This window comes from Aotus nancymaae, unplaced genomic scaffold, assembly GCF_030222135.1.
Source record: "Aotus nancymaae isolate 86718 unplaced genomic scaffold, 86718_ANA_hifiasm-v0.15.2.pri h1tg000076l, whole genome shotgun sequence".
In the NCBI taxonomy this organism is placed as follows: Eukaryota; Metazoa; Chordata; class Mammalia; order Primates; family Aotidae; genus Aotus; species Aotus nancymaae.
This window is the reverse complement of record NW_026988491.1, coordinates 13,801,682-13,826,123: the sequence shown is the minus strand read 5'-3', so window position 1 is coordinate 13,826,123 and position 24,442 is coordinate 13,801,682. Positions and strand designations below refer to the sequence as shown.

General features: G+C 52.9%; 1 protein-coding gene across 1 annotated transcript; it reads left to right on the top strand.

Annotated features, from left to right (window-relative positions):
- Positions 1–18,992: 18,992 nt before the first annotated feature.
- Positions 18,993–23,852, top strand: RPS19BP1 (ribosomal protein S19 binding protein 1). The gene is made up of 4 exons (XM_012459008.2): positions 18,993–19,089; positions 19,253–19,381; positions 23,020–23,117; positions 23,314–23,852. The coding sequence occupies exons 1-4, from the start codon at positions 19,038–19,040 to the stop codon at positions 23,443–23,445; spliced, it is 411 nt and encodes a 136-aa protein (XP_012314431.1). The 5' UTR covers positions 18,993–19,037; the 3' UTR covers positions 23,446–23,852.
- The last annotated feature ends 590 nt before the right edge of the window (positions 23,853–24,442 follow it).

Below are 24,442 nucleotides of genomic sequence, written 5' to 3'. Positions count from 1 at the left end.
CTAGCTAAGGAGCAGAGAGACCCTAGGCCTGGCTGCAGGCGCCCACTTCTTCCATCAGCCCACTTAACCCCCAACAGTCCTAGGTGACAGGGATCACGCAGCTCCACTTACATTCGGGAGAACCAGAATCTGAAGAAATTAGGTAAATTGCCCAGAGTCACATAGCTAATGAGCGGCAGAAATAGGATTCTATGCCAGAGTGCGTGCATGCGTGCATGTGTGTGTGAGTGAGAGAAAGACAGGTCTACCTGCCCAGGATGAAAGCCTGGAGCATAGCTGGGGACAGACCCCAGGAACCTAAAGTTTCCTGCCAGGTGGGAGATCCCTGACTCTCAACCAAAAGAGGTAGTTGATGCCTGAGGAGCTTCCTGGATGGGGCTCAGAGAATCCCGTCTACTAACAATACAGAAATTAGCTGGGTGTGGCGGCATGTGCCATAATCCCAGCTACTCAGGAGCGGCGGGAGAGTAGCTTGAACCCAGGAGGCGGAGGTTGCAGTGAGCCGAGAGCGCGCCACTGCACTCTAGCCTGGGCGATGGAGCGAGACTCCAACTCAAAAAAAAAAATAAATCGAGGTCAAGAGAGCTGGTGTGACAACAGTTACACTCCAGGCCGTAACTCAGTGATGCTTATTAACTACCTACTAAGTGCCACGTGTCAGATGTATGGAAAGAGATGAGCCCCAGCCCTGTGGGGAGACAGCCACGTCTGGACACCCTGGGTTTAAGCTTGGAAGAAAGGAGGAAATGACCTTTTCTGGGGTCAGACCAGAAGGCTCAAAGAAGGCTCCACAAAGAGAGAGACAGTGAAGGCCTGGAAGGGACAGCCAGCGGTGGGCAGATCCAAGTCTTCCTGGCTGAGTATTGGAGGAAGGGCATCTCATGCCAGGGGACAGCAGGAGCAAAGGCCCAGAGAGCATCAGGTAAAAAAAAGACAGGGGCCAGACACAGTGGCTCATGCCTGTAACCCCAGTACTTTGGGAGGCTGAGGCTGGTGGATCACCTGAGGTCAGGAGTTCAAGACCAGCCTGACCAACATGGAGAAACCCCATCTCTACTAAAAATACAAAAATTAGCCAGGCATGGTGGCAGGCACCTGCAATCCTAGCTATTTGGGAGGCTGAGACAGGAGAATCGCTTGAACCCAGGAGGTGGAGGTTGCAGTGAGCCGAGATCGTGCCATTGCACATTGTTGCCAGCCTGGGCGACAGAGCAAGACTCTGTCTCAAAAAAAAAAAAAAAAAAAGACAAGTGGGGAGGAGGTGGAGGAGGGACCGGAAAGCCCAGCTTAGGAGTGATGGAGCCAGAGAGGAGAGTGAAGAAGAGAAGAGAAGTCACCCTGGGGTGCAGGGGGTGGGGACCCTTTGCCCCCGCAGGCTCCTATCTGCCTCCATCTCTGTCTCTTTGAGTGCCTCTCTCCTGCTTCCTGTTTCTCTTGCCTGACTCCCTTCCTCCTTGGCTGTTTCTCTGTCTTCCCATCTCTGGCTCTCTCCATGCCCCTCTGTCTCTAGGTCTCCCTAACTCTCCCTGTCTGTCTCTTGCTCTCCCGTCGCCCCACTGTGTGTGTGTGTGTGTGTGTGTGTGTGTGTGTGTGTATCTCATGCACGTGCACCCTCACAATCTTCCTTTCTACCTCTCCTGCTGTTTGGAGAGAGAATAACAGAGCAGGCAACCATCGTTTTTATCCTCAGCTGGACAAAGTCCCGGCACCCTGGCAGTTAGGCTTCCAGGCGAACGCCCTCAATGTTGCCATCAAGGAGAGATGATGAGGGCTGTGTAGTAGGAGGCGGTGGGAGTGGGTCTGGGGCTGGAGGGGCTGGAGGGGCTGGAGGTGCTGTGATTGGCTTGGTCATTACTGTAAGCCTGGGCCCTGCCCTGCGGTCTTTCAAGCTCTGGTGGCTCAGGATGGGAGGGAGCAGTCAAGCTTTGCCCAGAGGCAGAATAGGCAGCCCTTCAGCGTCCCAGAGCACCTCAATTCCACTATCAGGGCTATAGTGCTTTCTTGCAAGGTTTTGATCATTGCTAAAACCAGACCCCACTGGAAAGGAGTATTCAGTCCAGTTCACCAGCTTTTAGTCCAGCTCTGTGCCTTTGCCAGCTATGGGTTTTGGAGAGTATTCACCAGCCCTGTCCTCGGTTCAGCTGTGGTCTTATGGGGGTAGAAAAGGCCATCATTGGCCGGGCACAGTGGCTCACACCTGTAATCCCATCACTTTGGGAGGCCGAGGTGGGTGGATCATGAGGTCAAGAGATCGAGACCATCCTGGCCAACATGGTGAAACCCGTCTCTACTAAAAATATCAAAAAAAAAAAAAAATTAGCTGGACATGGTGGTGCGTGCCTGTAGTCCCAGCTACTTGGGAGACTGAGGCAGGAGAAATGCTTGAAACTGGAAAACAGAAGTTGCAGTGAACCAGGATCACGCCACTGCACTTTAGCCTAGTGACAGAGTGAGACTCATTCTCAAAAAAAGAAAAGAAAAGAAAAAGCCGTCACCAGATGTTGCCCCCTAGAGAGTGCCTTTGTCTCCCTCAGGCCTGACTCCTCCATGGCAACCCCCGGCAGAATCAATGGTGCTTCCCTTCATACTCCTGCCCTGTCTCCATGGCCCACCTCTGCGCTGCCCTAGTCAGGCTGGGAGCCCTACAAAGCAGGACCCATTTGTAGAGACCAGAACTGGGCATAGAGTGAGTGCCAGAGGCTTTGCTGAAGGAATGAATGGGCACTGGTCCTCACACACAGGAGGCTGTGATGGGGTGGTCTTGCCTCTTTAGCAGCGACCCCTAAGCTCCCATTGTGTGCCAGGCAGTTTAGGCCCCGGTGGTACAGCAGCGAGCAAAACAAAGTCCTGGTCCTCTTGGAGCTTATATTTTAGTGGGGGAGTCAGAAGATAAATAAGTAAAATATATAGTACATCAGATGCTGATCCGCCTGTAGAGCAAATTAAAGTAGAGGTTGTCAGTGAGGAGTGAAGACGAGATGCGGGGAGGCTTGCCATTTTAAATGAGGTGGTCAGGGACATGGTTTGACTCAAATCCTAAAACGCGGCCAGGCACGGTGGCTCACATCTGTAGTCCCAGCACTTTGGGAGGTCAAAGCAAGAGGATCACTTGTGCCCGGGTATTCAAGATCAGCCTGGGCAAGATGGTGAGACCCCCATCTCTGCAAAAGCATTTTTTAAATTAGCTGGGCACCCAGACATGGTGGCTCATGCCTGTAATCCCAGCATTTTGGGAGGCCAAGGTGGGCAGATCACCTGAGGTCAGGAGTTTGAGACCAACCTGGCCAACATGGTGAAACCCCATCTAGACTAAAAAGTATAAAATTAGCTGGGCATGGTGGCAGGCACCTGTAATCCCAGCTACTCAGGAGGATGAGGTAGGAAAATAGCTTGAACCCGGGAGGCAGAGGTTGCCGTGAGCAGAGATCGCACCACTGCCCTCCAGCCTGGGTGACAAGAATGAGACTCGGTCTCAAAAAAAAAAAATTAGCGAGGCATGGTGGCACATGCCTGTAGTCCCAACTACTCAGGAGGCTGAAGCAAGATGATCGCTTGAGCCCAGGAGTTCGAGGCAGCAGTGAGCTGTGATCATGACACTGTCCTCCATCCTGGGTAACAGAGCCAGACCCCATCTCTGAAAAAAGAAAAAAATATCCTAAAAAGCTTGCCCTGGCTGCTATATAGAATAGACTGGGAGAGAAGTGTCATTCTGGAGTAAAAGGGCCGTGCAGGCTCCTTGGTTCCTGAGACAAAGGGCCCTGACACCTGCACCCGCCTGCCCAGCTAAGAACCCAGATATTTCTCCAGGCCAGCTAAGCAAAGCCTGGGGCTTCAGCTGTCCTGCCAGCCACCAGCCGCCTCTCTCAGCCCCTCCCGTCCATCTCTCATCTCTCACTCTCTTACACTGGCCCCAGCACACGCTCTCACACACACTCTCTCCCTTTCATAAAACCTTTCCAGGAATCCCTTCGTGGAGGGCAGACATAGACCACAGTAGGGGGTGTTGGGAAGAATGGAGGCAGGTGCACACTCTCAGACGGGGAGCTCCCTGCATGGAGCACCTTTGAAGATGTGCCCTGAAGTGGGCGTGTACGTCCATGGATTCAGACAGGTGGCCTCTTCCAGTGGGGGGCTCAGCCTCCGATTCAGTTTGAAAGTTGGCATAAATTATAAATAGACATTTGAGAAGCAGAAGAGCCAACCCCGATGAGGCACAGACTTGACCAAGAGTCCTCAGGATATCCAGTGACTGGTGTGTACTCACTACCCCTACATGCCTGTGATTTCCCTGACTGCCCCCATGAGGCCCGAGGCTGCAAAGGGGAGCAGACTCATCACACACCTCTGGCACATGCAGAGCAGGAACCATAGGAACTGACCCAAGGTCACACAGCAGAAACTTACAGGGCAGGGCCTGAAAGCCAAACCCATGCCCACCCCACTCTCCTCGCCCAGCTAGGTCCAGATAAGCCCAGACCCTGCAACCACCTCAATTTCAGCCTGCAGAGGCCTGGGGGTCCCCTTGCACCCTGGCCTTCCAGAGGAAACTTGAGGGGTGGTCCGTTTAACCCAGAGCATTCATTTCTCAGGCACACAGCTGCCCTCCCTTCAAGGGAGAATAAACCCATGGAGACACTGACACACAATCTCACACTCCCACATGTGCACACACAGACACACACACTGACACATTCACACAGACCGACAAACACCCTCATGTATACACCCAAACAGATACCACTTTTATTAAACACACTCTTACACCAAGATGCAAAATCACACAGATACATCCACACTCCCTCTCAAGTACACACAGACACATGCATGTTATTATTATTAAGTTCACACTCACACAAACACAAGAACAAATATATCCTTTCCCAAATGCACTCAAGAAGGGGGAAAGACGTTGTCAGTACTAGAGACAGAGAGGAAAGAAAGAGAGAAGGAGGAAGATAGGAAAAAATCAAAGGAGAGAGGAGGGAAGGGAACTGACTGATGGAGAAAGGATGAGTTTAGAGCATCAGAGAGGTGAGAAAATTGGGGAGAAAGGAGAGGAGAGGGGAGAGATGAGGAGAAAGATATAAGGAGATAAGGAGGCAATAAGGGGACTGAGAAGGATGAAGAGGGGGAGACGAGCAGGGAGCCTGTGATTGGAGACTAACTCTAGCTGCAGCAGCAGTGATGACTCACACTTCGGGGGGAGCATTGAGCCAGCTCCAGGTTTCTGTTTATATTCCTCGATGAGCTAAATATACAGGCAAGGGGTTCTTCTGTTCTGGTCCAGCAGCTCCTGTGTTCTTCCTCCCACTCTTGCCTCCGCTCCCCTCCCCTCCACACGCACTCAGAGCCACTGCCTCCTCTCTGTCTCTATGCCCACAGGGTGCTGCCTCTGCCCTCCTGCAGCCATTGGCACACATCCTAACCTGGCCCACAGTTCTCCCCACCAGGGAGTCACTGCTGGGAGCTGACCATGGGGTTGGGCTCTGCACTCAGAAATAGCATGGTTCAAAGAGACCCTTTCTGAAGCCAGGAGATCAAGGGGGAGGGGGCAATGTTTGCCCAAGGTCACACAGCATTCAAGTATAAGATGAACCATGCCAGAGTCTCCTGTGCTGCTAGGCCAGACACTCCCCCAGGAGAATGGAATGAGGGCCTGGGTAGTGGGGCTGAGGACCCATGGTGAGGGATTGGAGAAGGGAGAGTGGTGTGTGAAGGGAGAAAAAAACAAGAGGCAAGGCTTGCAGACCACGGAAGAAGTGGAAGAGGGTGTGTGTGTGTGCGCGCGCGCGCGCGTGTGTGCGTGCGCATGCATGCATTCTAAACTATTGGGCACTTGGAGGGGTGGTCAAGGGTCTTGGAAACAAAGGAGGGAGTGAATACCACTGGCAGATCATCTCTGAACCCCTGAGTCTAGGGGTCCCCCTGCATCCTGACCCTTCAGAGAAAACTGGCAGGGAGGGTGGACACTGATGCTTAACCCAGAGCATTCACTTCCCAGGCACAGAGCTGCCCTCCCCTAAAGGAGAAGACACTTGCAGCCCCACATGTGCTCACACACACGGACACATGCATGTTATTATTAACTGTGGAAGGGAAGGTGGGGGGAAGGTGCAAGTGTGGTCAGGGGTCTTGGAAACAAAGGAGAGAGGGAATTCCATAGGCAAATTATCTCCAGATCCACAAGGAGCTCCTCCGACATCATCAGCACCCCCGATCCAGCTCCCTGCACCCCGACCTCCTGAATCGGCGTTCAAGGCCTTTTGCTACCCAACCAGCGGGTCATAAACCTGAAAACCCTACAGAATAGCCTCCTGCTCCAACCCCGCGCCAACTGCATCGCGCCGCTGTCCGTGGTGCTGAATTCCGCTTCGCCTCTCCGAGCCCTGGAAGGTGGTGATTCCCGCCCTGACCTCTCCCAGGAAGGAGTTCAGTAGGATTGAGAGAAGAGGCTGCGGCAGGAAGGAAGGGACAGGAGGAGACAAAGAACAGGGACAGTGAGAAAGGCAGTCCCTGCCAGGGATTTTCAGGGAGAGACAGCAGTGTTTTCTCTGACATCGTTTTCAAATAACCACAGTGACCAAGGAAAACATCACCAGCGAAGATGGCCGACAAATCGGGGAACCACTGCAGAGGGAGACGCCTGTGTGCTCGGCTGTGCAAGGCTGGGCGAGTGTTGACACAGAAACGGATCCAGGCCGGAGGGGAGAGCCTGGGCGGGCTTGGAGTAATGTCCTCAGCGGAGCTGAACCAAAGCACTCCTCATTTTCTCATGTTTTTGTTACCCATGTCGATGAAAAGGTTGTGAGTTTTCACACTGTCACAGAACAAACAGAGCTGTGACTTCCGTTTCCCAGGGTACGTGGCTGTTTCATGTTCTCCTGACAGCTCCATCACATTTCTGACAGTCTCTAAAATTTTGTTTTCCTCTGGCGAGGGAGAGGAGCACTAACCTTCCCTTCCCCCGGTGAGACCCAGGGGCCTCATTCCACTGGCACACACCTGCCCCTCAGAGGTCAGTTACACTTTTCCCACCCCTCACTGACTCATGCCTCCAGGCCTCTGCACATGCTGCTCCCCTAACCTGAGTGTCTTCCTTTTTCCCTCTTTCTCCTTCAAGGCCCAGCACCCCAGTCTCCCCCACTGGACAGGGAGCTTCTGGAAGGCAGGAAATATCATAACTCACTGCAGTGCCCCCAACAGCTAGCACAGAGCCTGCCATACCCATCCACTTAGCTTCCTGTCCTTCTATATGAGAAAAATGCTTGGCTAAATATCCTAGGGTTAGGGTGGGGATATAAATTGGTTCCTTGAGCAATGACAGTATCACAGGTGTTCCAGGAGGAGAGATGACCAAGTTTTTAGATAGAAACTTACTGCCCGTAGTTGAGCATAGTGGCAACCGCCTGTAGCCTCAGCTACTCAGGAGGCTGAAGTGGGAGGATCACTTGAGCCTGGAAGGAGGTGGGCGCGGTGTAATCTCAACATTTTGGGAAGCCAAAGTGGGCAGATCATCTGAGGTCAGAAGCTCGAGGCCAGTGTGGCCAACGTGGCAAAACCCCATCTCTACTAAAAATATAAAAATTAGCTGGGCAGGCCAAGTGTGGTGGCTCTCACCTGTAATCCCAGCACTTTGGGAGGCCGAGACAGGGAGATCATGAAGTCAGGAGTTCGAGACCAGCCTGGCCAACATGGTGAAACCCCGTCTCTACTAAAAATACAAAAATTAGCCAGGCGTGGTGGCACGCACCTGTAATCCCAGCTACTCAGGAGGCTGAGGCAGGAGAATTGCTTGAACCCAGGAGGCAGAGGTTGCAGTGAGCCAAGATCGCACCACTACATGCCAGCCTGGGTGTCAGAGCAAGACTCTGTCTCAAAAAAAAAAATTAGCTGGGCATGATGATGTGTGCTTGTAGTTCCAGCTACTTGAGAGGCTGAGGCAGGAGAATCGCTTGAACTCGGGAGGCAGAGGTTGCAGTGAGTCAAGATCAAGCCACTGCACTCCAGCCTGGGCAGCAGAGTGAGACTCCATCTTGAAAGAAGAAAGATGGAAGGAAGGAAGGAAGGAGAAAGAAAAGAGAGAGAAAGAAAGAAAGAGAGAGAAAGAGAAAGAAAGAAAGAGAAAGAGAGAAAAGAGAGAAGGAGGGAGAGAAGGAAGGGAGGGAGGGAGGGAGGGAGGGAGGGAGGGAGAAAGAAACGTACTGCCAAGCAAAAACAAACAAAATTCGTTTTTTTCTCCTAACTCCTTGAGGAAAAAAAAAAAAAAGAAACTTACCGCCTAAATCAACCTTAAAGACAATTTAATGGAATCTTCTCCCCACCCTTGGTACCATTTTGGCAATGAGAAAACTAAGGCTGGGAGAGAAAAGGCCTCTTGCAAGATTGTCCAGGGAGACAGTGGCATCTGAGACTGTGGGAATGGTCTTTCCTCCTCCTGGAGGAGGAGTGGGGGCCAGCTCTCTCTCTTAAACCCCCGGGCTGGCCTGAGCCACACTCACCCCTCAGGAAGGAATCTTTGAGCCCAGCAGGAAGATGGCTCCACCTCCCCTCCTCCACCACCCCACCTGCCAGAGGATCCCAGCCATCAAATAATGAACATTCCTAATTTCATTACATTTTTAATTCATCTGGGTCTCTGAGGAACTGGGAGCTGGAGTCTAAGGGAACACTCAATAGCTCCCAAGAGAGAGGGAGGATTTCCTCTCCTGTATCATAGAAGGGAGACGAGACTAGAAGCCCTAATTTTCCTGTGGAACCATGGAAACCCCTGCTTCCCTGCGAGAAATCCCCCTTCAGACATGAGCTTTGGGCTGGGGAAGCAGGGGGCAGAGAAAGTAAAGGATGCAGGAGGAGAATGCCCGCATCTGGTACTGGAAAGGATGCAGTGCTCACACACACAGCCTGGGAACTGATTGCAGATGGCCATGTGATCATAATAATGGTGAACGTTTCTTGAGGTCTTCTCTTGGCAGGGACTTTATCTGACTTAACTTTTGTTTTGGGGTTTGTTTGATTGTTTGTTTGTTTTGAGATGGAGTCTCACTCTGTCACCCAGGCTGGAGTGCAGTGGTGCAATGTCGGCTTACTGCAACCTCCGCCTCCTAGGTTCAAGCAATTCTCATACTTCAGCCTCTGGAGTAGCTGGGATTACAGATGTGCACTACCACTCCGGCTAATTTTTTTTTGTTTTTAGTAGAGATGGTGTTTCACCATGTTGGCCAGGCTGGTCTTGAACTCCTGACCTCGTGATGCCCCTGCCTTGGCCTCCCTAAGTGCTGGGATTACAGGTGTGAGCCACCATGCCCGATGAAGGTTTTTGTGGTTGTTGTTGTTGTTGTTGTTTTTAAGATAGGGTCTTGTCCTGTCACCCAGACTGGAATAAAGTGACATAATTATGGCTCACTGCAACCTCGAACTCCCAGGTTCAAGTGACCCTCCCACCTCGGCCTCTCAATGTGAGGTATTGGGTGGTTCATGCCTGCAATCTCCGCAGTTTAGGAGGCCAAGGTGGGAGGATTGCTTGAAGCCAGGAGTTTGAGCCCAACCTAGAGAACATAGTGAGACCTAGTCTCTACAAAAATAATAATAATAATAATTAGCTGGGCATGGTGGCGCGCACCTGTGGTCCCAGCTATTAGGGATGCTGAGGTAAGGAGGATCGTGTAAGCCCAGGAAATCGAGGTTGCAGTGAGTTGTGATCATGCCACTGCACTCCAGCCTGAGCAAGAGAATGACACCCTGGCTCAAAAACATAAATAAACAAAAGCAAAAGTCACAGTATTATCATACGCATTTTTTAAAATGAGGAAATTGAAGTGAAGGAGAAGAAATGGCTGGCCCAAGGCTTCAGGGTAGGTAAGAAGCAAAACCAGGATTCCAAAGTGCTCTGTCTGGCTTAAAGCCCCTGCACACAGGCCCCACCTCCTCAGGGGTCTGCCACACCCACTCGGGACGGGATCTCTGATGGGGAAATCCCAGGAGAATCTAACCCAAGAAGGCTGACACTCCAGGGATAAGCATTAACAGGCCCATGAGCCAGAAGCATTTGGAAAAGTTTGTTCATACAAGCAAATTTCATTAAATAATAATAGCAAACACTTATGCTGTATTTATTATATCCCAGGCACTGTTCTAAGCGCTTTGCACATTTTGACTCATGTCCTCAGCACAGTAGCCTAGTGGGTGGGGGTTACTGTTGCCATCCCATTGTACAGAGCTGAGTCACCTGGTTGAAGGTCCCACAGTCAGGAAGGGATGTGCAGTCAACAAATATCTGCTGATACCACTGATGGAACAGCCAATAGGAGAAAAAACAGCCAGTATTTGCTGAGTGCAAACCAGGAGCCGCTCCACATGCAGGAGGTGGACCTTTGGGGTGAATGAAGGGCTCCATCGGGCCTGGCAGTTCCCACATACTCGTGTTACACTCTCAGCAAGTGTGAGTCTCTGTTATCCAGCAAGAGCCTGTGTGTGACCCCAAGGTCTGTAGGGTTCTGCATTCTCAGAACCCTACAGAATAAGGCTTGTAATCCAGGTCCTAAAGATTGGGGCCCAGGCTCAGAAAGGGGAGGGCATTCCCAAGAGGTACAAGGGAAACTACCAAGCTTAGGCTCATACTCAAGACTGACTCCGAAGTCTCAGCCTCTCCCTTGCATCAAGGTGGTGTGGACCTCAACCTTCACATCTGTCAGATGGGTCTGACACCATGCCACAGATTAAGCGTGAGGGTGAGAACTCACTTTGGATGAGAAAGCACTTTGTAAGTGGATGAGCACAAAAATATAATAGCTCCATTCATAATGCACTTAGAATATGTTCATTTAAGGCCGGGCTTGGTGGCTCACGCCTGTAATCCCAGCACTTTGGGAGGCAGAGGTGGGCGGATCATGAGGTCAGGAGTTCCAGACCAGCCTGGCCAATATGATGAAACCGATCTCTAATAAAAATACAAAAATTAGCCAGGTGTGGTGGCGCGCCCCCATAGTCCCAGCTACTCGGGAGGCTGAGGTAGGAGAATCGCTTGAGGCTGCAGTGAGCCAAGATTGCGCCACTGAACTCTAGCCTGGGCAACAGAGCGAGACTTCATCTCCAAAAAAAAAAAGAATATGCTCATTTAATCCTCACAACTGGGCAGAGGTGATTGATTGTTAAGGACAATTTACAGAGGAGGAAATAGAGGCACAGAAATGTTAAGTCATTTGTCCAAGGTCATACAGCCCAGAGATGGGGGAACTAGAATGTGAACCCAGGGAGCAGGCTCCAGAGTCATGCCTTTCAGCACCACACTCTGCTCCCCGCAGGGAGTACCAGGGAAGGGGGAGTGGCATTAGCAACCAGGCCTGGAAGGACACCAGGAAGAGGACACCTGGCAGAAAAGAAGTGAGGCTGGAGGCAGAGGAGGGGGCAATTCTGGGACCAGACTCGGGGTGGGGGCACAGCTGAGCCCCCTACCCCCTGCGACTGACATGTCCTGTGTCCTGTTGGCCTGTGGGTGCAGAGACCTGTCACTGCCAACACTGTAGATCCCCAGCATAAGTGATTTGTGTCGGGATGGCGGGTGTTGCCAAGCCAGGGGAAGTCAGAGGAGGCAGAAGAGGCCCCGAGGGGGTAATCAGCTGGGCAGAACAAAGCTGCCCACCACTATGGCCTGCTCCTCGATGGACCTCCTAGCAACTCCTGCCTCAGGAAGGTGTCTGAAGGGGCAAGCCTGGGGGCAGAGGGCAGGGGCCATTCAGGAAGAAGGCTGGTGGCCCGCCCTGGGGTTGCAGAGAATGGGGAAGTTCCAGCTAGACGCAGTGGCTCATGCCTGTAATCCCAGCACTTTAGCACTTTCGGAGGCCGAGGCAGGTAGATTGCATGAACCCAGGAGTTCCAGAACAGCCTAAGCAACATGACAAAATCCTGTCTCTACAAAAAAATTGTAGAGTCGGTGGCCAGGCACAGTGCCTCATGCCTGTAATTCTAGCACTTTAGAAAGCCAAGGCAGGCAGATCACCTGAGGTCAGGAGTTCAAGTTTGACCTGGCCAATGTGATGAAACCCCATCTCTACTAAAAACATAAACATTAGCTGGATGCGGTGGTGCATGCCTGTAATCCCAGCTACTCGGGAGGCTGAGGCGACAGCTTGATCCTGGGAGATCAAGGCTGCAACAGAGGGAGGGTGTGGAGTCTGCAGGTTGGATACAGAGGCCTGGGTGACTCCCCACATGTGGGGTGGGGGAGAAGGGGGAATGGCACCCCATTTTCTGGCTTGGGTGAGACAGAGGATAAGAGGAGCAGGTTTAGCAGAGGAGAGTAAGTTCCATTCAGGACAAGTGGAGGCCGAGGGGTTGGTGGGACACACAGGACACCTACAGGAAGTTGTGGAGATGTGGGTCTGGGGGCCCAGAGAGAGGCCTGAGCTTGCATGGAAGCCATGCGGCCTCACATGGCTCCACCAAGGCGCCTATGGCTTCTCCAGGCCTCCCCGTACCCATTTCTCAGGAGAGGAGCTGAGTTGAGCTGCTCAGGACTCTCTGGGGACATTCCCTAACAGCATCCACCACGCCAGGTCCCCAGCAAGGGGTGGCCACCCCAGGACTCCCTCCTGGGATGAAGCCACTATGGGCCTCAGTCCTCAGAGCAGGCTTCGGCCTCCCCTCTGGGAAATTCCAGGGATCTGACCTCACTGAGCACAGAACCTGACAGATACAGTGGGCTCATTCTTGATGGGGTGCATTCTCACCATCTCAGAATTAAGGATGCAAAATTGGGCCAAGCACAGTGGCACACACCTGTAATCCCAACACTTCGGAGAGACAAGGTGGGCAATCACGAGGCCAGGAGATTGATACCAGCCTGGCCAACTTGGAGAAACCCTGTCTCTACTAAAAATACAAAATTAGCAGGGCGTGGTGGCGGGCATCCATAAGCCCAGCTACTCAGGAGGCTGAAGCAAGAGAATTGTTTGAACCCGGGAGGGAAGCAGAGGTTGCAGTGAGCCGAGATCATGCCACTGCACTCCAGCTGGGTAACAGTGCAAGACTCCGTTTCAAAAAAAAATGCAAAATTGGGCTGGCTGCAGTGGCTCATATCTGTAATCCCAGCACTTTAGGAGGCCAAGGCAGCGGATCACTTGAGGCCAGGAGTTCAACACCAGCCTGGATGACATGGTGAAACCCTATCTCTACAAAAAATACAAAAATTAGCCAGATGTGGTGGTGCACATCTGCAGTCCCAACTGTTTCAGAGGTTGAGGCAGGAGGATTGCTTAAGCCCAGAAAGCAGAAGTTGCAGTGAGTCGAGATTGTGTCCCTGCACTCCAGCCTGGGCAACAGAACAAGACCATGTCTCAAAAAATAGAATGCAAAATCAACCATCTAACACATTTTCCAGCTATCATTCCCCAACTCACCCCCTACATCCTTCCCATCCTGGCACTCAGTATAAGGCCACAATCGTGGAAGCCTAGGGGCTGAAAGGTCTGTGCAGAATAGCTGCATGCTCTGTCAAAATCGCTAATTTATAATTTATAGTCTCAGCTATTTCTAAAGAGGATTTTTTTTAATTGAAAAAGGATCAGAAACCACTTAGGGAATAGGCGTGAGCTAGATGTACTAGAAAGTTGGCACGAACGTTTATTACAGCTGAATAATATGAGGATATAATACAGTCATGTAATAAATTACACTTATGACAACTGAATAATAATTTTCAATCTGAGCTTCCTACCAGCAGAGGCAAAAAAAACGACACATATTCGGCGAGTCACAGTGACTCATGCCTGCAATGCCAGCAGTTTGGGAGGCCAAGGCGAGTGGATCACAAGGTCAGGAGTTCAAGACCAGCCTGGCCAATATAGTGAAACCCCATCTCTACTAAAAAATACAAAAATTAGCCGACTGTGGTGGTGGGCACCTGTAATCCCAGCTACTTGGGTGACTGAGGGAGAGAATTGCTTGAACCCAGGAGGCAGAGGCTACAGTGAGCCGAGATCGTGCCGATGCACTCCAGCCTAGGCAACAGAGGGAGACTTCATCTCAAAAATCAGCAGATATTTGTTGACTGCACAGATGATTAAATGCCAGGCCTGGTGCTGAGCACATTCCATGCCACCTCTCACTGCACCTCCAACAGACCCCAAGCGCCCCCTCGAAGCTCAGAGAGGTGAGCCAGGCTCCCAGGTCACACAGCTGCTAAGCAGCGAAGGCAGCGTCTGAACAGGGACAGGCGACTCCAGGCTGTCAGTCGTTCCTCCCTGTGGCCTCCAACCTACCCGTGTGTGAGCACAAGAGTGTGGAGATCCAGCAGCCACGTGTGAAGGTCACACCCACAGACAGGGGCCTGGGTCTCATGGGCACACTGCTGTCCACAGAGCAGTCACTGATTTACACACTCTAGAGTGTATTCTGTGCCCAATGGAATTCCCAGTGCTTGACACTCAATTGTCACAGCAGCCCTGTGAGGCAGGGATTATGATTATAGTCAACTCACAAATGAAGAAACTGAGGTACAGAGAAGTTGTGGGACTTGCCCCAGGTCACACAGCTAGTGAGTGCAAACGCACGGACATACACTGGCACGGTCCCACTCCCACAGACCACAGGAGCCAGGAGCTCCGGGTGCCTCCCCAATCGGCTCTGTATCGAAGACAGGAAAATACTCCCTAAAGCCCCCAAATCTCAGAGGAGGAAGCGGACTGAGGGAGAGGGCTGCTTGCCTGTGGGCACACAGCTGTGTGAGCTGAGACCTTGAAGAAACTGGGGTATCTGTGCCAGCCCCAGACCACCAGAACTCCCTCCCCAGCACTGCCCACCTCCCAGAGACCCTACGGTCCCCTCTGCAGGGAGCCACTGGTCCAGAAGCCAAGGAAACACACTCACACACGTACTCTTGCTTAGGACCCAGACACCTAGGCTGAGCGCTGACCTGGCTTGAATGCTTCTGAAGGGCTGTAGAAAGCCTGCCTGCCTCTCAGCCTCCCAGGCCCAAGGAGGTTAAGCTGTTCCAGGGAACCTGGGAGGAGACATAGACGGGGAATGGGGGCCAAAGGGCCCCTTAGGGTGATGGTTCTTCTGTGTGGCCAAACGCCCCAGCGGGAGGATCAGGGGCAGGCAGGGACCCAGTGTGGAAATTGAGGCTCAGAGCAGTGAAGCTGCTCACCCAGGGTCATGCCAGGTGGAGAACTAGCCTGGGAGACCTCATGACCCACTCTCCCACAGGGAGACAGGAAGCAGCTGCCCCCCATCCTCCCCATGAGCCTGACTCATCAGGGCCAAGTCAAGACTGGCAGGCCGCAGGTGCCCAAATGCGGACTGTGGAGTGACCTGCTTGGGCCCAACAGTGGCTGCCCCTGCCCATCCCGTCTTGCCCAGAGGGAGCACGTAGCATGGCAGTGCTGTAGCACCCTCTGCACGCAGGACCTGGGAGCACGGACCCACCCAAGCCCCACTGCACTGCGTGGTATTGATCCTCTGGTTCTCACACCTCTCCTAGAAGGGGCTGCTGTCCTGCCGAGCCCCATCCAACCAATGAGGACACTGAGGCACTCTTTGTTAAGGGATTGCCGGGGTCACACAGCTCCCTGAAGTGACTGCCCAGCTGTCATTTGCACACTTTTCAGGAAGGACCTCGCCTCCCGCCCTGGGCAGCCCAGCCTGGTGGCTCTGCCTCAGCTTCTCCAGCCACGCCTCCAGGCCAGGCGGCGAGTGGGAGGGTTAGCGGGACAGCAGGAAGCCAGGGCCACAAGGTCCTGGCTGCAAGGAGCCAGCCGAAACCGAAGGACGTCCGAACCCACGCTCCCACCCTACACCACAGCCCACGCCCCCACCCCACCCAGCCTGAGTAGCCGCAGCCCAGGTCACAGACTCGCGCCGCGCCAGAAAGCTGTCCTGCGGCGCCATCTAGTGGCAGAAGCGCGCCCGGCCCCGCGGTTGCGCCGATTACTCCGCGGGAGTCTGGGGCAGCGCCTCGCCTGCGGACTCGCCAGTGCTCAGCTGGGCTGCGGACGCTGCAGGGATCCACCCGGCACGTGGGCATACAAAGAACCCCTCCACCCGGGGGACCGTACGCTGACCAGCTGAAATCAGGAGGAGGACAGCTTGGTCATTTGCCCTCCTAAGAAGCTGACTCGCTGGACATCCCACCACCTCCTGGGCCTCTCAACTGAGCGGCTCATTAGCGCCCCAAACTCAACTCTCATGCATTCATTTCATGCGTTTCTGGGACTCTTACCATATGCCAAGCACTGTTTCAGGCGCCAGGGATATAACAATGAACAAAACAAAGATCCTTGCCTTGAGGAGCTTCCAGTGGGGTATGGGTGGGGAAATAAACAATACGAAATACACATAATAAGTAAGACAGCAGCCAGGCGCGGTGGCTTACGCCCGTAACCCCAACACTTTGGGAGGCCGAGGTGGGCGGATCACCTGAGGTCAGGAGTTCGAGACCAGACTGCCCAACATGGCGAAACCCCATCTCTACTGAAAATACAAAAAATTAGCTGGGCGTGGTGGCGGACACCTGTAATCTCAGCTACTCGGGAGGCTGAGGCAGGAGAACTGCTTGAACCCGGGAGGCAGAGGTTGCAGTGAGCCGAGATCATACCATTGCACTCCAGCCTGGGCAACAAGAGCGAAACTCCGTCTCAAAAAATAATAATAAATAAATAAATAAAATAATGTGACTATGTCAGAAGCAGGAAAGAAGCAAATGTCTGAAGAGTCACTGGGCTCCAGGCTCCCCACTGCCCTTAGGACAAAATCATAGAGTCTGAGGCCTTTGCCACCCTGCAGCCCAGCCTGGCATCCTGAGGGGCCACTGGTGTGTCACAGCGGATATATCGGTCCTCGCTACAGCGGTCTCCACCTGGAACAGTCCCCACTTCCCATACATGGTCAGCTCCTCCTCACCCTCCAGGGGCCTATCTGACCCCGTGGCTTGACAGCCCCCCCGCCAGCACCACAGCACTGCCCTCCCTGATGGCTGGGGCAGGAGCGCCCCCACAAATCCTGCGGCCAGGCTGGCAGTCCTGATTCCCACCTCTGACTCCACCCGTGTGACCTTGGCCTATCTGTGCTTCTGTTTCCTCATCTGTAAAATTAGGAGACAGGCCGGGCGCGGTGGCTAATGCCTGTAATCCCAGCACTTTGGGAAGCCAAAGAGGGCAGATCACGAAGTCAGGAGTTCGAGACTAGCCTGGCCAAAATGGTGAAACCCCCGTCTCTACTAAAAATGCAAAAATTAGCTGGGCGTGGTGGGGCGCGCCTGTAATCCCAGCTACTCGGGAGGCTGAGGCAGGAGAATTGCCTGAACCCAGGAGGCGGAGGTTGCAGTGAATCGAGATCGGGACATTGCACTCCAGTCTGGGTGACAAGAGGGAAACTCCATCTCAGAAAAAAAAAAAAAAAAAAAAAATTTAGAAGACAGTTCCCACCTGGAAGGGTAGGGGGAATAAACGAGTTAACAAATGTAAAACACTTAGAACAGGGCTTTGACCTTTGAGGTTGTGTTGGTTGTTGTGATGGAGCTCAGACGTTCGGGTTCGGTCTATCCCAGAGGACCAACTCCATGTCCCACACTCTGCCGTGTCAGGTACACAGAAGGCCCTCAGAACTGGGCTGAGTGAACCCAGTGGTCCCTTCTGATTCACCGTTCACTTATTGTGTGTCTTCTGCATGCCAGGTGCTGGGCTGCCAGCTACAAATGGGGCAGTGAGAGAACAAGCCAAGGCTCCTCCCCGGTGGGCAGTGTCACTTCTAGGCCAGAGGTGCTCAAATGTTTTGGTCTAAAAAGCTTAATCTCAGCACTTTGGGAGGCCCAGGTGGACAGATCGCTTGAGGTCAGGAGTTCAAGATCAGCCTGGCCAACATGGCAAAACCCTGTCTCTACTAAAAATTTTTTAAAAAGAAAATTAGCCGGGCGTGGTGGTGGGCGCCTGTAATCTCAGTTACTCAGGAGGCTGCGGCAAAAGAATCGCTTGAATCTGGGAGGTTGCAGTGAGCCGAGATCGCGCCACTACACTGGCCTGGGCGACATAGCAATACTCCGTCTCAAAAATAATTAATTCAAGTAAAATAAATTTTTAAAAATTCAAAGAACTTTTGTATGTAGGCAGTTATTGATATTTGCCATACTAGAAACAAAAACAGAAGAATTTTACATATTCATTAATTCACTTAAAAAATAAACCCACTGCTTGGTATAAACAACATATTTTATAAAAAATAATTGTATTTTTCTTTTTTTTTTTGAGACGGAGTTTCGCTCTTGTTACCCAGGCTGGAGTGCAATGGCAAGATCTCGGCTCACCGCAACCTCCGCCTCCTAGGTTCAGGCAATTCTCCTGCCTCAGCCTCCTGAGTAGTTGGAATTACAGGCACGCGCCACCGTGCCCAGCTAATTTTTTGTATTTTTAGTAGAGACGGGGTTTCACCATGTTGACCAGGACGGTCTCGATCTCTTCACCTCATGATCCACCCGCCTCAGCCTCCCAAAGTGCTGGGATTACAGGCGTGAGCCACCGCGCCCGGCAAAAAATAATTGTATTTTTCAAAACAAAAATATGTCTTAATATCTGGCGTAAGGGAAGACAGCTGGATTCTCATGCCGCACTCGACCTGTGCGATACCTTGGACTGACTGAAGTATACGAAAAATAATCCAGCCCCCCAGTTTCCTCTTTCGTAGAAATTGAAAACACCAAACCCCGCCCCGTCCCCAGCCTCGCCCGCCACGGAGCCGCGAGAACCTGAGAGGATTGGCCAACCCGGCGGAGCCGGTTGCGGACGGCTTCCGGGAAAGGAGGGGCCTGAGCGCCAGGAGCCAGGTGGATTGGGATTGAATAATAAACGTGTCCTTCTGCGCCTTGGACCCGCCTCCAGCTTCCGACCCTTTTTCCGCTCAAGTGTAAACCCTTAACGCATGCGTCCTAAGAAAGATGGGCGCTTCCGCCCAACCCTCCGGAACCCTCTGTTCCTGCTCGGGTTTCCGCCGAGACGACACGGACGGCCAAGGAGGAAGTAGTGTGAGGCTCGTGGGCGGAGCCAAGCGCGGCCATGTCCGCAGCTCTTCTGCGTCGGGGTCTGGAGCTGCTGGCAGCGTCCGAGGGTGAGGAGGGCTGGCCAGGGGACGTCTGGCGCGGGCAGGAGGGTGGCAGTGGCTATGGGTGGGAGCCCTGGGTCTAGAACATTCCAAGCCGAGCTTTGCCCCAGTGGCATGGGAACGCTGCGCGCCCTCCAACCTGAGTCCCTTCCTCTCTCTTCCCCTACAGCCCTCCGGGACCCTCCAGGGCAGGCCAAGCAGAAGGGGACTCCGAGAAAACGGCCCCGGAAGGCGAAGGCAACCCAGGCCCAGAAATTGCGGAACTCGGCCAAGGGAAAGGTGCCCAAGTCGGCGCTGGGTAAGTTCGGGAAGAGATTGAAAGTGCTGCCTCCGGTGCGGGGACCTGTGCCCCAGAGGCGGGGGCGCTTGAAGCAGGCTTGAAGCGTTCGCCTAGCATTGGTAGACTTGTGTGCCAGGCGTGGAGTGGGGTCCTAGACATACGAAGGTGACGGAACACCCCACCGTTCTGGCCCTCGTGGACTACGCCCCTACTGGGGAGAGAAGCATCAAAGAATATCAAACCCGGCGTATCATTGTTAAGGGTATCGAAGCCTCTGTAAAAAGGGTACAGTACTCTGATGGGGACTTAGGCCAAGTCAGCCTTCTCTGAGGAAGTGACATTTAAGCCGAGAGCTGAAGGAAGTATGAGTGTGCTAGGTGAAAAGTAGGAGAATATTTTAGGAAGAGGAGCATGTGCAGAGGTCCTGAGTCAGAAAGAGGTTGTTGCCTTTGAGAATTTGAAAAAAAACGAAGGCTGGTAAAGGTGACATAGTGAATGAAGGTCAAAGATAGAGGATTTTACAAGCACTTTCACTAACACTCTGTGCCAGGTGCTGATTATTATTATTATTATTTTATTTTTTTGAGATGAAGTTTCGCTCTTGTTACCCAGGCTGGAGTGCAATGGCGCGATCTCTGCTCACCGCAACCTTCGCCTCCTGGGTTCAGGCCATTCTCCTGCCTCAGCCTCCTGAGTAGCTGGGATTACAGGCATGCGCCACCATGCCCAGCTAATTTTTGTATTTTTAGTAGAGACGGGGTTTCACCATGTTGACCAGGATGGTCTCGATCTCTTGACCTCGTGATCCACCCGCCTCGGTCTCCCAAAGTGCTGGGATTACAGGCGTGAGCCACCGCGCCCGGCCGTGCCAGGTGCTGATTCTAAATGCTGTACAAATGTCAGCTCGTTTGATCCTTAGAGCAGCCCTATGAGGTCGATACTAATATCACCCCCGTTTTACAGATTCAGAAAAAGGTACCTGCCGAGATGGTAGAAACCAGGCATTGTGTCTCCAGAGTGCTGCTATTACCCACTCCATTCAAATGGCACATACTGTGTCCTGGGCACTGCCAATAGCAGGAGAGATAACAAGAGACTTGTGCAGGTGGAAGATACGTTAAGGAGGGGACAGCAGAGAATTTCAGCCTTTACAGAGGCTTTAGTGGTGAATGGGCTGTGAAGGTGTAGCCTAGTTTCTTGGGGGATGTAGTGTCACTTAACAAGACAAAGACTTTCTGAGCCGGGTGCGGTGGCTCACGCCTGTAATCCCAACACTTCAGGAGGCTGAGGTGGGCAGATCACGAGGTCAAGAGATTGAGACCATCCTGGCCAACATGGTGAAACCTCATCTCTACTAAAAATACAAAACAATTAGCTGGGCGTGGTGGCAGGTGCCTGTAGTCCCAGCTACTCAGAATGCTGAGGCTGGAGAATCGCTTGAACCCAGGAGGTGGAGGTTGCAGTAAGCCAAGATTGTTCCACTGCACTCCAGTTTGGCAACAGAGTGAGACTCCATCTCAAAAAAAAAAAAGATTTTCAAAGGGACTGGTGTGGACAAGATGGTGATATTTTGACATGTGTCAATACTTGGCGAGCTCCTACTGTATCTGAATCTCCAGAGCTTGATTCATAAAAGATGTTAAGGTATTTGTTAAAAGAATTATGAATTCCAAGGAGGAAAAAGCAACTGGAACGAAAGTTTAGAGTCAGGAAAGCAAGACAGGTTTGAGCCCCAGTGATACCTGCTGTGAAGCAGGAGTGTGGGGTGCCAGATGTCATTCCCATCTGTCCCAGCCCTTGTCTCATTGTCCTGTCCTGGATGCACACCACCTCCCCTATTGGATAGGAGCTCCTAAAGGCACACACACACCCTTGGGCTTGTCCACAGCCCTGGTGTCCAGCACAGGTTTCGGCAATAAATGTTGAGTAAGAGGAATGGCAAGCCTCGCAGGCAATGGGAAGAACGCCTCTGCGCCTGCCAGCTTGCTCCAAGCTGCATTGTCTCTTACCTGGGTTATTGCAGAAGTCTAGCCGTCTCCTGCTTTCGACGTGCCCTCTCCCCCAGTAATCTTGTTCCCAGCAGCAACTGAAATGATCCTGTAAAATCAGAAGTCATTCCTTGTTTCTCCTCTGGGTGGCTCCCATTGTAGTCAGTAAGAGGCAGTGGTCTTAGGGTGCCTGATGAGGCCTATGTGACTTATCCTCCATCCCACTTGGTCTCTTCCTGCTACCCACTCCCCCATCTCCAGCATTTGTTGTTGTTGTTGTTTGATAGAGTCTTGCTTTGTCACCCAGGCTGGAGTGAACTGGTGCAGTCTGGGCTTACTGCACCCTCTGCCTCCTGAGTTCAAGCAACGCTCCTGCCTCAGCCTCCTAAGTAGCTAGGATTACAAGTGCCTGCCCACACCCAGCTAAATTTTGTATTTTTAGTAGAGACGGAGTTTCACCATGTTGACCAAGCTGGTCTCAAACTCCTGACCTCAGGTGATCTGCCCGCCTCAGCCTCCCAAAGTGCTGGGATTACAGGTGTGAGCCACCGCATCCGGCCCCTCCCAGCTTTTTTCTACTTTTCTTTTCTTTTTTTTTTTTTTGAGATCAAGTCTTGCTCAACTCACTGCAACCTCCACCTCCTAGGTTCAAGCGATTCTCCAGCCTCAGCCTCCTGAGTAGCTGGAATTACAGGCACGCACCACTGCACCCAGCTAATTTTTTTGTATTTTTAGTAGAGATGGGGTTTCACCATGTAGCCAGGATGGTCTCGATCTCCTGACCTTGTGATCCACCCACCTTGGCCTCCCAAAACGCTGGGATTACAGGCGTGGGCCACCGCACCTGACCCTGTTTTCTGTTTTTCAAACACATTTGACACATTTCTGCTTCACGGCCTTTGTACTGGGTGCTCCCGCCACCTAGACAAATGCTCTTCCCCAGAATATCTACAGCTCTCTCCAAGGCTGCTACAGTGTCATTTCAGTGAGACTTTCTCACTCCCTCCTATTTAAAATTGCACTGACCAGGCACGGTGGCTCTCGCCTGTAATCCCAGCACTTTGGGAGGCCAAGGCGGGCAGATCACCTGAGGTCGGGAGTTCGAGACCAATCTGACCAATATGGAGAAGCCCCATCTCTACTACAAAATACAAAATTAGCCGGGCATGGTGGCACAAGCTAGTAATCCCAGCTACTGGGGAGGCTGAGGCAGGAGAATCACTTGAACCTGGGAGGCAGAGGTTGCAATGAGCCTGGGCAACAAGAGCAAAACACCATCCCAAAAATAAATAAAATAAAATTGTACCCTCCACCCCTGGAATTCCCCTTTTCTGTTTCCTGTTTTTTCTCCATAAAATGTATGCGCCTCTAATAAGCTGTGTCCTTTGTCCTTCGTCTTTCTTCTCACTGAAGCGTAAGCTCAGAAGCAGCTTCCTTGGCATGAGTAGTATTCAGGACATAATTGTTGGGAAGGTTACATGGGGGGCCGAGAGCTTGGGGCTTTCAGCAGGACCTATGTGGAACGTGCATTTGATGGAGAAGAGCCCAGCCGCTGTAATAATCTGGGAAGGGGACGATGAGGTCTTTGGCAGGGCCATGGGCCAGGGACCCAAGAATGCTTCCAGGGGGAGTGAATCTGAAATGGTGCCCCCTGCGTGCCACCCACAGATGAGTACCGGAAGCGAGAGTGTCGAGACCACCTCAAAGTAAACCTGAAGTTTCTGACCAGTGCGAGAAGCGCCGTGGCTGAGTCTGTGAGCCAGCAGGTCTGTTGAGGGGACGGGCGATGGGAAGGGACCTAGATGAGAGCCGAGGCTGTTCCCCTAGGGCCCATGGCGGTCTCAACCCTGAGCTTAGGGTGGGAGGCTGGGCCAGCTCTGCGCTGCGTCGCCCTCCCCCGTGACCTTTGCGGGCCTCCTCTGCTCTTGAAATGATGCGCTCTCGCTCCCGCACCCTCCTCAGATTTTGCGCCAGAACCGAGGCCGCAAGGCCTGCGACCGGCCTGTGGCCAAGACCAAGAAGAAGAAGGCCGAGGGTACCGTGTTCACAGAGGAAGACTTCCAGAAGTTCCAGCAGGAATACTTCGGCAGCTAGGCTCCCTTGGGGGCACGGTGGAAGGGCGCTCAGGCCCCTCAGCCTCCGACTCCTCTGCTGGCCCCAGGACCCGGCCGTGCTGCGCACGCGTGGCCAGCAGATGGCGACGCAGGACCAGCCTGGCTCGAGGAAGCCGCGGAGCTGGAGCCGCGTGGAGGCTGGAATGGAGCTGGTGGGCCGGAAGTCCTGGGGCGGATTTACACACAGACCGGATCTGTCTGCAGGCATGGGAAGAGCATCTGCACTTGCTGGAAAGGAACGTATCTGTTTTGTTTGCTTTTGCCCAAGTGGGGCCTCTGGGCTCTTTGCTGTGAAACAAGGCTAGTTCCTGGGCCCTTGGGGATGACACCTCAGGAGTAGGAAGGCTTGTGGGTTGCTTCCAAGCTGTAATAAATGTGAACACAAGAGCTATGTGTGCTGCTGACCCACCTCACAGGGTGTCTTACATCTCCTGTGGCACCAAAGCGCCACCCTGCCTTCCCCCATCTCCCAGCGTGTTTCTGAGCTCCGGGTCACAAGTCCTCCGGTCCAGTCCCAGCAGGCATGCGTCAGAAGGCTGTTCACCCACCTCTGTTGCCCTACACCAGGGGAGCCTCCCTCCTCTGGGGGTGGCCACCACAGCTGAGAAGGTGACTCTTAAGGCGAAAATAGCTGCTGGAAGCAATTCTGGTATAGGTGGCCAGGCCTGGCAGTGGAAGTGGTGCTGCTGCAGCCCACGCCTGGGGAGTATGGAGTTTGCCTTGAGCGGAACGTTTCACCAGGTGGAGCCAAATGCCTGCCGTGGTGGGGAGGGGACAGTAGAGGGGACTTCAGGAGGTAACCTGAAGAAAAGCTTTCACAACTCGGGTGTGTGCCTGAGCTGAAGGGTGGAGGCAGGCGGACCCTTCGAGCAGGCATGGGGTGTGAACAAGAGGTGGAAGACAGAACAGGAGGTGGAAGATAGGCGGGCTGAATGACTGAGTGAAGACCAGAGGTGGGGCCAGAGAAGGAGAGGTGA

Excerpts from the sequence above, each read along its gene's own strand:
- RPS19BP1 (XM_012459008.2), top strand. The coding sequence starts at position 19,038 with ATGTCCGCAGCTCTTCTGCGTCGGGGTCTGGAGCTGCTGGCAGCGTCC. Across the intron at positions 19,090-19,252 it reads GCTGCTGGCAGCGTCCGAGG|CCCTCCGGGACCCTCCAGGG; the intron begins GTGAGGAGGGCT and ends CTTCCCCTACAG. Across the intron at positions 23,118-23,313 it reads CTGAGTCTGTGAGCCAGCAG|ATTTTGCGCCAGAACCGAGG; the intron begins GTCTGTTGAGGG and ends CACCCTCCTCAG.